General features: G+C 43.0%; 1 protein-coding gene across 20 annotated transcripts in view; it reads right to left on the bottom strand.

The window, feature by feature from the left end:
• nrxn3a (neurexin 3a) overlaps positions 1 to 12,827 on the bottom strand; it is a 488,613-nt gene that overhangs the window by 102,348 nt on the left and 373,438 nt on the right. For all 20 annotated transcript variants that reach the window (XM_046308247.1, XM_046308250.1, XM_046308262.1 and 17 more), the window contains one exon: positions 12,612 to 12,793. In XM_046308247.1, the coding sequence (XP_046164203.1) occupies positions 12,612 to 12,793 (182 nt within the window). The remainder of the gene's footprint in view (positions 1 to 12,611; positions 12,794 to 12,827) is intronic.

Here is a 12,827-nt window from a genome sequence, read left to right as displayed (position 1 = left end):
CGAGTGTAGCGAAATGCTTGTGCTTCTAGTTCCGACAATGCAGTGATAACCAACAAGTAATCTAACTAACAATTCCAAAACTACTGTCTTATACACAGTGTAAGGGGATAAGGAACATGTACATAAGGATATATGAATGAGTGATGGTACAGAGCAGCATACAGTAGATGGTATCGAGTACAGTATATACATATGAGATGAGTGTGTAGACAAAGTAAACAAAGTGGCATAGTTAAAGTGGCTAGTGATACATGTGTTACATAAGGATGCAGTCGATGATGTAGAGTACAGTATATACATATGCATATGAGATGAATAATGTAGGGTAAGTAACATTATATAAGGTAGCATTGTTTAAAGTGGCTAGTGATATATTTACATCATTTCCCATCAATTCCCATTATTAAAATGGCTGGAGTTGGGTCAGTGTCAATGACAGTGTGTTGGCAGCAGCCACTCAATGTTAGTGTTTAACAGTCTGATGGCCTTGAGATAGAAGCTGTTTTTCAGTCTCTCGGTCCCAGCTTTGATGCACCTGTACTGACCTCGCCTTCTGGATGATAGCGGGGTGAACAGGCAGTGGTTCGGGTGGTTGATGTCCTTGATGATCTTTATGGCCTTCCTGTAACAACGGGTGGTGTAGGTGTCCTGGAGGGCAGGTAGTTTGCCCCCGGTGATGCGTTGTGCAGTCCTCACTACCCTCTGGAGAGCCTTACTGTTGAGGGCGGAGCAGTTGCCGTACCAGGCGGTGATACAGCCCGCCAGGATGCTCTCGATTGTGCATCTGTAGAAGTTTGTGAGTGCTTTTGGTGACAAGCCGAATTTCTTCAGCCTCCTGAGGTTGAATAGGCGCTGCTGCGCCTTCTTCACGACGCTGTCAGTGTGAGTGGACCAATTCAGTTTGTCTGTGATGTGTATGCCGAGGAACTTAAAACTAGCTACCCTCTCCACTACTGTTCCATCGATGTGGATAGGGGGGTGTTCCCTCTGCTGTTTCCTGAAGTCCACAATCATCTCCTTAGTTTTGTTGACGTTGAGTGTGAGGTTATTTTCCTGACACCACACTCCGAGGGCCCTCACCTCCTCCCTGTAGGCCGTCTCGTCGTTGTTGGTAATCAAGCCTACCACTGTTGTGTCGTCCGCAAACTTGATGATTGAGTTGGAGGCGTGCGTGGCCACGCAGTCGTGGGTGAACAGGGAGTACAGGAGAGGGCTCAGAACGCACCCTTGTGGGGCCCCCGTGTTGAGGATCAGCGGGAGGAGATGTTGTTGCCTACCCTCACCACCTGGGGCGGCCCGTCAGGAAGTCCAGTACCCAGTTGCACAGGGCGGGGTCGAGACCCAGGGTCTCGAGCTTGATGACGAGCTTGGAGGGTACTATGGTGTTGAATGCCGAGTTGTAGTCGATGAACAGCATTCTCACATAGGTATTCCTCTTGTCCAGGTGGGTTAGGGCAGTGTGCAGTGTGGTTGAGATTGCATCGTCTGTAGACCTATTTGGGCGGTAAGCAAATTGGAGTGGGTCTAGGGTGTCAGGTAGGGTGGAGGTGATATGGTCCTTGACTAGTCTCTCAAAGCACTTCATGATGACGGAAGTGAGTGCTACGGGGCGGTAGTCGTTTAGCTCAGTTACCTTAGCTTTCTTGGGAACAGGAACAATGGTGGCCCTCTTGAAGCATGTGGGAACAGCAGACTGGTATAGGGATTGATTGAATATGTCCGTAAACACACCGGCCAGCTGGTCTGCGCATGCTCTGAGGGCGCGGCTGGGGATGCCGTCTGGGCCTGCAGCCTTGCGAGGGTTAACACGTTTAAATGTCTTACTCACCTCGGCTGCAGTGAAGGAGAGACTGCATGTTTCCGTTGCAGGCCGTGTCAGTGGCACTGTATTGTCCTCAAAGCGGGCAAAAAAGTTATTTAGTCTGCCTGGGAGCAAGACATCCTGGTCCGTGACTGGGCTGGATTTCATCTTGTAGTCCGTGATTGACTGTAGACCCTGCCACATGCCTCTCATACATACATACATACATACATACATACATACATACATACATACATACATACATACATACATACATACATACATACATACATACATACATACATACATACATACATACATACATACATACATACATACATACATACATACATACATACATACATACATACATACATACATACATACATACATACATACAAATGCGTGTAAATTGTAAAGTCTTATGTCTGTAATGTCTTTTTCGTTATGTCTTAAACCCCAGTAAGACTAGCTGGCGCGATTGACGTCGGCTAATGGGTATCCTAATCAATCAAATCAAATCAAATGTCTGAGCCACATGTCTGTTCAACGTACTGTCCTGAAGAGCATGGATTTGATTTCCACTTTGCCAAACTGAGTGTGATAATTACTGTCTGCGTGTCATCTCTGGCTCGGCGTTCACACAAACACACTCCAACTCCATCTGAAGGTGTGTCTGCATGTAGGAGGTGACTGTGAATGAAGAAATTCAACGAAGGATTTCTGAGAAGAACTATATCCTCCCGCTGCCCCCTGCTGTTAGCCAATTGCAGAGGTGGAGGTGAGTCGGACCGGCAGCAATTTTCACAGGAAATGATGGCCTGCATACGGTGAACGCATAACAAAAAATATGGACAGAAAACATTCTGTGCCACTTACGGATTAATATATTATCCCCCTGCCTATGTGCGAAAAGAAAATACATATTCAGGCTCGAGAGAATCGCATGTTCTCTCTCTTTGTGGTAAAAGTTTGATGGTGAAGGACAGATTTTTTTTTTTTTTTTTGGGGGGGGGTAGAAGGGAGAGAGAAAGACGGATAATAAAAGTGATCCATTGAAAGTCGGAGAACTCAAGTTTCTCCCTTCCCTCTTGAAGCACTGTCTTCGGGGATACGCCTACAGCCCGCCGACACCTCGGCCGTCGTCTCAGAGACAGCTGTTTATGCAAATCTCCTCTCAGAAGCTGCCGGCCATGTTTAAAACATGATGAGTCGTTCAAACAACTCCTTTCAGGGCCAATGACATCACTAGAGCTTCAGCTGCAGGGCTGCTATTATTATCCCGATAATAATAACGCAGCAGCAGAGACGGGGCTCTTTCTCACACTTTACACTCTTTACCTAGAAATTACAGCCCAATTCACAGCACTCGGCAGATATTTGGTAGTGAGCACTGTGACAACGAACACAATGTGAGACCCAGCTCCACTCTCCCCTAGGCTTACAATGATTATCCCTGAAGTTACTGTACACATTTAGAGACTTGGTCCTCCCGCTCTCACATCCGTCTCAGCACTAAGTATTGGCAAACCCGGCCTGTCACAACGCTATACCTCTGACCACATTAGAACAAGCCAAAACAGAGTGACAGTTTTCCACTTTCTATCGAGAATCCATCAGTGTCACTCAAACGACAGGCTGGCGAGGACGGGGAATGGGAACTGATTAGCCAATGAAATTGAAACCGGCATTAAGGTAGGTCCATCCGGACGCATCCCCCACCGTCCTCTCCAGTTTTCTGAGCCGGTCTATTTTCCGAGTTTTCGCAAACCCGAAACGGACCGGGCGGATCGATACGCAGCGTTGGACCTGACCTTTGTGGCCAAGTGCATTTTTTTTCCATCTTCCTGCTTCATCTCAGCTTGGGTTCGGCCGCTTCTGAAAAACACACAGCTCAAATTCATTGGCTATCAAAACCGACCACCATCCAATTTAATGCAACTTCCAGATCAGAAATATACCTTAGGGGGATCGTATTACAACTATTGCCTGCTCGCTCTGAGACACAAAGAAGCCTGAAGGGGCTACAGCTAAGCCTGCCTTTCTTCAAAGAGGGAACATATAATTATGACTTCCATCCTAAACTGATTCCATTACTCATGCTGATAAGAAGGGCCAGGGGTTTGGCGAGGGGGAGCATTATACACCCCCCTCTAGGCTAACTTCCTAACCTCCTGCCAAATGTATGACCATATTAGAGACACATATTTCCTTCAGATTACAGAGACCCACAAAGAATTCAAATACAAATGCAATTTTGATAAACTCCCATATCTATTGGGTGAACTACCTCAGTGTGCCATCACAGCAGCAAGATTTGTGACCTGTTGCCAGTGAAGAACAAACACCATGTTAAATGAAACCCATATTTATGTTTATTTATGTTGCACATCGTTACAACACTGTATATAGCCATAATTTTCCTTTCAAACTTTTGTGAGTGTAATGTCTACTGTTAATTTATATTTCTTATTTCACCTTTGTTTGTTATCTATTTCACTTGCTTTGGCAATGTAAACATATGTTTCCCATGCCAATAAAGCACTTTGACTTGAATTGAGAGAGAGAGACGGAGAGCGACAGACACCGTGTGTGTGTGTGTGTGTGTGTGTGTGTGTGTGTGTGTGTGTGTGTGTGTGTGTGTGTGTGTGTGTGTGTGTGTGTGTGTGTGTGTGTGTGTGTGTGTGTGTGTGTGTGTGTGTGTGTGTGTGTGTGTGTGTGTGTGTGTGTGTGTGTGTGTGTGTGTGTGTGTGTGTGTGTGTGTGTGTGTGTGTGTGTGTGTGTGTGAGTGAGAGTGAGTATGTGTCGGTGTGTGTGAGTGTCCGTGTTAGATTTTCAAACAGCATTAGAGGTAATATTAAACCCTGAAGTATTGATTCATAAAGCCAGGATAATAGAGATGAAAGTTAGGTCTTTCTGAGGAGGGAGGGACACATGAAAGGAAAACCCTCAGAAAGCGTCTGCCCTGATCCTTACAGACTTCCAGAGCATTTAACCTGCCTCGCTGTGACAAGACTATGACTATTTGATATCCTCAGTCAGAGTCTAATGCGGCATCTCTGGTATCTTGGGGTGTCTTGTCATGCTCCCCATTAAAAAAAACAATGGGCTTGGTAGCAATAACTGCAAAGACTTCTGTCTTCATAAAATGTCGAATTGGAAATGCCTCGGTGTGAAACTAACATAATTTATGCCCAAACACAATTTTATAAACAAATATTGATACTTAAAAAAAAAAAATAGGAACAAGATGGGACGGGATGTAATCTCGCCCCTCTCCCTTTCTCCTTAGATTCTAGCTAAATCAAACCAATCAATTTGAAATAAAAAACTGTTAGAACTCCTTTCACGCTTGTCTCCAGTAGGTCTTGTTGCTATTTAGATGGCTAGATAACGACTCCCTTTCACAGTGTACTCTATCCTGCTATGGCCCTCATTAGTACGTATTACATCTGCCTGCTTTATTCATTCGAATGAATGACAATGTGATGTCTTGTAGTCCTGCTTGGTTGATGCAGATGTGCCTTTGATCACTTCCATCAGGGGAGGGAATCAGCTCAGTAAAAAAAAAAATCACAATAAGTGGGTTTACTCATTAAAACGTATATCTATCAATAAATAAATACCTTTGAAGGGAAAATTAAATTTTTGACATTCAAATGTTAGTTATTTACAGTAGTGAGTGCATACATTCTCATACTGGTCGCCCATGGGAATCAAACCCACAACCCTGGCATTGCAAGCACCATCCTCTACCAACTGAGCCAACGGGGACCCACATACTTCAGTAATATCTGCATACCTTTATATCTACTCTACCTAAGGAGCTAGCTGTTTTACAAGACCGTTTAGCAAGTGTCTCACTTGTAGCTAACCTGTTTCTGAAAGGAACACACAAGATGATCACATTAAGTTCTTAAATTCACCACCAGTTCGATGAAAACCACAGTCAATGTCAGCTAGGTGGTTTAAAGTCCGATTTTTCCTTTGGAGTGTGTGCCGTCAAGCTTTCACAATCCCAACACAGAGGGAAACGAACAGTTCTATTACACCTATAATGGCAGCTCTCGTCCCCAGTCGAAACAAGCACAGGTAATGTGCTACCTCTCTCCCCTAATGCTACTGCCAGCTGATAGCAGTGGGAGAGTGGGAGAGGGCCCGTGGCATATTGATGCGTCTGCAGAGGAGGTTTTTCTCCTGATTGAAAATCAACGGGCGAAGTGTAGTTATGCTCCCTGCTGATTAGAACCTATCAACACTATAGATTTCCTGTACACTCTGATCTCTCTGCCTTATAGGATTTTATTGGAACACGTGGGTTGGCGACAGATGTTAGTGTCTGGGCTATTTGTCCTTTTTTTCTTGTGTGCGTCCGCTGTCGATACGCGGAGAACGACCAGGTAATGATTCTCAACTCAAAGAGATTGTACTCTCTTTATTTGGCTATGACTATTTAAATGTCTAGCCTAACCTAATTGAACCACGGTTAACTGCAGTCAGTATAGTCCATTTGAGGTTCGCTATACAATAGAAGCGATGCCATAAACTAAGGCCATGCATTTGGCTTTTTCAAACACAAATGTAAAATAATAAGGAAGAATATACAGACTACATAAATGCAGCAGGAAAAAAAATGCTGTAAATAATTGTCATAAGAGCTCCACTTAAAGCCAGATTGGATATTTTGCCCGACCACCCATGTAAAAAGAAAAACTCTCTGTGCGAGTAGCAATTTGAAGATACATTCAGTTTGGCGCTAATTATACGCTACCCAGCATGCTGTGCAGCGGTATGGAGGAAGTGAAGACTTTTGTCGTTAATGACTAGAGAGCGTTTCCCCACCAATAAATATGCATCTCGGTACAGGGACTCCTCCGTTAGCAGATTACAGAAGAGAGGGGAGAGGAAGAAAGTGAATACAAAATTCCTTTACAAATAACTTTTTTCATCATCAAACTTTCTCCAATTAGTTTTTGAGTTTAGAAGAACGAAAGGGAAAAAGAGGTAAAGAACAAGAAGAGATTCATTGCTGAACTGGTGAAATAAAAATATATCAAGAAGGGAGCTAGCCCAAGTGAGATAGGTAGAAAGCAAGAGAGAGAAAAAGAAAGAGAGCGAGCGAGAGCGAGAGAGAGAGAGGAAAGACTCCTTGGCACTGGTTTATCTAGGCAGATGGCCCATTTGGCTAGAGGAGCAGTCTGGTGACGCCTGATCCTCAGATCGATGAAGACTTTAATCTACAGAGAGACTTTTCATTCTGCCGGAAGAAATATGGCACCACATTACACAGCATTCCTTTGACCTAAGCACATGGGTTCCCCTTGGCTTTGGCCTGCTAAGTTTAGGAAGCACCAGCCTGCTACCGTAATGAGATGTGACTCCCAGATGATAAACTGCCATTGGTTGAATCAATTCAAGCCGCAAATTTTACTTGTTCAACCAAATTGCACATCTGGATTTCGCTCAAACAGGTTCTCAGACCATATGCATGTTGTTGTAACTTAAATGGAGGAATTCTCTACTGAGTCATATTCTGATGCTTTAGGACTCAAAAGCCAAAACGTTCTATGTCAGGCCACTTCCCCCAGACTGAGAGCAGTCCGTTCATCTTACTGTTGACACCACAGCACGAAGAGAAGACAATCAAAGACAGCCAGAGGTGGAGCACTTTTGCAGATATACAGTATTGTTGCCCTATGAGCCAGCCAGCACAATGAAGATTAACGAGTGCAGTGAGTAAACACTCTTTGTAATATAATATAATATGTTTCTGTCTGATTCCTCTAATTCCTCTATCCAGGTTGCCATTTGGGCAGTCGACATCTGCAACAGTGGATGTGACATGTTTGAAGGACAGTGGATGTGACATTTGCCCAGCCTCAGGGGCCCGCGTGTCCACAACGAGGTGGACCTCCATCCCTACTCTCCACAAAGGTCAGAGGATGGACGTTTATCGGGTGAAAATGCCACGTCTTGAGTCAGCCCAAGAGGAACCGACGGCGGTGAACCTGCTAACGCTCCAGAGCCCTGGGGGACAGCAGGGACAATCTGTTGTTTTACCTCACCTCCACTCTCTCCCGCTCTCCTCCTCTCTCTCTCCACCTCACTCTCCGGCCTTTTCTAGCCAAAGTCAGCATGTCAGGGCTGTGTAGAGGACAAGACCCCAGTCTGTTGCATATGTCCCAGAATAAAACACATGACCAATATCATGGTGTGGAATCATTTCACTTTGTTTAAAGGCCAAAACCATGACATTTATGCCTATCATTGCTATCTTTGATTTGGAGATGCAGGGGGGGGAAATGGGGAGTGATAAAAAAAAAAAAAAAAAATTTAATCAAAAGTTCATATACTGTAGATTGAACAACATCTGAATGATTAAGTGTCTGAACAAACGGTTTGATAGGTCTTTGTTACTTTAATAATATGTTGTTTATAAGCTAGTATGCTTTTGTTTAATGTAGTTTTCAACATGTAAAACAAAGCCAAGTTTGAATCAACCCCTATAATGACACATAAATGTCTCAATTCCCTTAACTGCAGGTTTGTGCTCCAGATTTGAGCCGATTTGGCAGGGCCAGTGTTTGTCCGCCCTTCCCCGGGAAAGAGGTCCCAATTTGGGGTGAGGTGGAGCGGAGAGGGAGGGCATGTATGGAGATCTGGTGTGGTGCCATTGCTTTGACCGCCCGTTAAGGCCGGAGGAGTCCCAACAGACCGGACTCGAGAGCCACAATAAAACAGTGGACAGATGGAGAGGGTGAAAGAAAGAAAGAGAGAACGATAGAGGAACGTGTGTGTGGGTACATGTGTTTTTGTGAGTGAGAAAGACAAATTATAGAGGATTTTTCTACCCCATCCATCCCCTTACAGAGAGTGGAGGCATTGAGGCAGCCAGCCATACAGGACAAGGTCAATCATTTATGAACGAATCCAATTAGTTGGAATATACACTACATGACCAAAAGTATGTGGACACCTGCTCGTGGAACATCTCATTCCAAAATCCTGGGCATTAATATGAAGTTGGTCCCCCTTTGCTGCTTTAACAGCCTCTACTCTTCTGAGAAGGCTTTCCACCAGATGTTGGAACATTGCTGCGGGGACTTGCTTCCATTCAGCCACAAGAGCATTAGTGAGGTCGGACTTGCAGTCAGTGTTCCAATTCATCCCAAAAGTGTTTGATGGAGTTGAGGTCAGGGCTCTGTGCAGGCCAGTCAAGTTCTTCCAAACCGGTCTCGACAAACATTATTCCTCCTCCACCAAACGTTACAGTTGGCTCTATGCATTCAGGCAGGTAGCGTTCTCCCGGCATCCGCCAAACCCAGATTTATCCGTTGGACTGCCAGATGATGAAGAGCGATTCATCACCCCAGGGAACATGTTTCAACTGCTCCAGAGTCCAATGGCGTTAAGCTTTAAACCACTCCAGCAGACACTTGGCATTGCCCATGGTGATGTTAGGCTTGTGTGCGGCTGCTCGGCCATCGAAACCCATTTCATGAAGCTCCTGACCAACAGTTGTTGTGCTGATGTTGCGTCCAGAGACAGTTTGGAAGTCAGTAGTGTTGTTACCGAGGACAGATGATTTTTAAGCGCTCTGTGGTCCCGTTCTGTGAGCTTGTGCGGCCTACCACTTTGCGGCTTAGCCATTGTTGCTCCTAGACATTTCCACTTCACAATAGCAGCTCTTACAGTTGAACGGGACAGCTCTAGCAGGGCAGACATTTGACAAACTGACTTGTTGGAAAGGTGGCATCCTATGACGGTGCCACGTTGAAAGTCGCTGAGCTCTTCAGTAAGGCCATTCTACTGCCAATGTTTGGCTTTGTGCACAATTCTATGCACCTGTCAGTAACGGGTGTGGCTGAAATAGCCTAATCCACTTATTTTAAGGGGTGTCCACATGCTTTTGTTTATATATTGTATTAATTCACCAGTGATGATAAAAGCACTGGACAGAGTGTGAAAACTCACAATGCATTAGACTATACTGTTTTCATTCTGCCAGGAAAACCAACTATACAGACCAGGACTCCACAAAAAGGGAGAAAGGCAGCGCTCAGTGGTGTACAGTACATTTACATTTACATTTAAGTCATTTAGCAGACGCTCTTATCCAGAGCGACTTACAAATTGTACTTACGTAAAAATGCTTTAAAGTAGAACATAAGTAGTTTTGGGGGGTATCTGTACTTCACTATTTATATTTTTGCCAACGTTTACTTTTACTTCACTACATTCCTAAAGAAATTAATGTACTTTTTACTCCATACATTTAGCCTGACACCCATATTACTCATTACATTTTGACAGGAAAATGGTCCAGTTCACACACTTATCAAGAGAAAATCCCTGGCCATCCCTATTGTCTCTGATCTGGTGGACTCACTAAACATCAAATGCTTAATTTGTCAATTATGTCTGAGTGTTGGAGTGTGCCCCTGGCTATCCGTCAATAAAAAAATATAAAAAATTGTGCCGTCTGGTTTGCTTAATATAAAGCGCTATAGACTCTGATTCTTTATGAGTATATCTAAGAGCCAAATCTATATAGAATAACAATTTTAAAAATCTCTCAGTGATCCTACTGACGACCCTATCGAAATTCACAGCTTAATTATTTAAAGGGCAAGACAAAATACAAAGACTGTGTGAGTATAAGTTTGTGTGTGCCTGTGTAGATGTGTTATTTGGTATGCATGTGTGTGTAGATGTGTTATTTGGTATGCATGTGTGTGTGTAGATGTGTAATTTGGTATGCATGTGTGTGTGTAGATGTGTAATTTGGTATGCATGTGTATGTGTAGATGTGTTATTTGGTATGCATGTGTGTGTATAGATGTGTAATTTGGTATGCATGTGTGTGTGTAGATGTGTTATTTGGTATGCATGTGTGTGTGTAGATGTGTAATTTGGTATGCATGTGTGTGTGTAGATGTGTAATTTGGTATGCATGTGTGTGGGTGTGCAGCATATGTGTGTGTGAGTATGTATGTGAATCTAGCATAATTACACAGTGGGTTCCAAAATTATTGACAACTTTGATGAAGATTAGCAATAATGACTGTATAAAATAAATCATTCAAATATTAAAATAGCTATATTGTAAGCAAAACAATAATGGGTATTTTGTTTAAAGCTACAATATGTAACTTGTTGTGCGACCCAACCACATTCACAGAAAAAATGTGAGTTATCGACCTGTCTGTTCTTTTTCTATCTGTGCTATTTCTATGCTTCCCATTCTTACGTTTCATTTTTGCTTCTTTTACTTTCGGTTTTGTACACCAGCTTTACACAGCTGAAAATACAATATTTTTGGTTATGGAAAAAATATTTCACAGCGGTTTGGATGGTACTATGATACCCTACACAATTACTGCAAAATTATTGACACCCCTTAAGAGTCTTATTTTTTATACCTTTATTTAACTAGTTTAACGTTCCTAGTACGCAATGACTACATCAAGCTTGTGACTCTACAAACTTGTTTAATGCATTTGTAGTTTGTTTTGGTTGTGTTTCAGATTATTTTGTGTCCAATAGAAATAAATGGTAAACATTGTATTGTGTCATTTTGGAGTAATTTTTTATTATAAATGAGAATATAATATGCTTCTACCATGATTACAGATAATCCTGAATTAATTGTGAATAATAATGAGTGAGAAAGTTACAGAGGGTCAAATATCTTACCCCCAGATTCGCTAACTTCATGCATGTCTTGGGGTATGACCTTTGACCCTCTGTAACCTTCGCACTCATCATTATTCACAATTCATTCAGGATTATCCGTAATCATGATAGAATCTACATTCATGTAGAAGTGGTAATAAACATATTATATTCTTATGTACAATAAAACTCCAAAATGACAAAATACATTATTTACCATTAATTTCTATTGGGCACAAAATAATCTGAAACACAACCAAAACAAACTGCAATGTTTCTAGAGTCACAAGCTTGATGCAGTCATGGGAATATGTGACCAAATACAAAATTTTTGATTATTTTATTTACAATAACCTTTAGGGGTGTCAATCATTTTTACCTCTACCTTTATGAAAGAAATATATAGTTATTGTGAAACAAAATCTTTTTATCTGAGAAATTGTATTAGTATAAAATAAAATAGCAAAAAATCTAGCTGAGTACTTATTTATGTGTGTGTGCAAACTGTGCATATGTGTGTGTGTGCGTGTGTGCGTAAAGCCACTGCCAAGACTAGAAGATCCTTCCGGGGAGAATGAAGGAAATCTAGCATGATGAGATGAGATCAGCACTAACAGGAGGAGAGCCACCGGCGTGCAGACCACTCGCCACACACACACACACACACACACACACACACACACACACACACACACACACACACACACACACACACACACACACACACACACACACACACACACACACACACACACACACACACACACACACACACACACACACACACACACACACACACACACACACACACCTGACGTCACTCTGTGTTACTCATATAACAACATCAAAACACAACAATCTAGAACAGAAAACCACAAAATCATCCACATCATGCGAATTAATCTCCTAGCCACTGTTCTTTTACACGTCAGCTCCTCATCGGATATAACCCAATGCAACTCGTATACAGTGGTAGGGATACATGGTGAGATGATGACAGAGAAAGAGAGAGAGGGAGAGAAAATGAAGCAGGAGAGAGACAGAGAAAAAGAGAGAGAGAGAGAACGAGTGAAAGAACAACAGAGAAACGGACATAGAAATAAAAGATACAGAGCAAGAGTATAGTATAACTTACGATGTGGAGCATGAGATAGTCTCCCAGACCCGGAGCACTGTCTATCCGGACCAAGATGCCATCCTTTAGGGAAGTACTGAACCCTATGGTCAGTCTGTCTGTGCGCGTGCTTGGCCTCTCGTTGGCTGGCCAGTTGAACGTAATGAGGCCTCCTCCTTTCCCAAAGATATAAGTCATCCCAGCTGAGGAGAAATAGGAGAGAAAGAGAGAGAGGCA

This window comes from Oncorhynchus gorbuscha, linkage group LG17, assembly GCF_021184085.1.
Source record: "Oncorhynchus gorbuscha isolate QuinsamMale2020 ecotype Even-year linkage group LG17, OgorEven_v1.0, whole genome shotgun sequence".
NCBI classification, from domain to species: Eukaryota; Metazoa; Chordata; class Actinopteri; order Salmoniformes; family Salmonidae; genus Oncorhynchus; species Oncorhynchus gorbuscha.
Note: the sequence above shows the minus strand (reverse complement) of the source record. Positions and strands in the feature narration are given on the sequence as shown.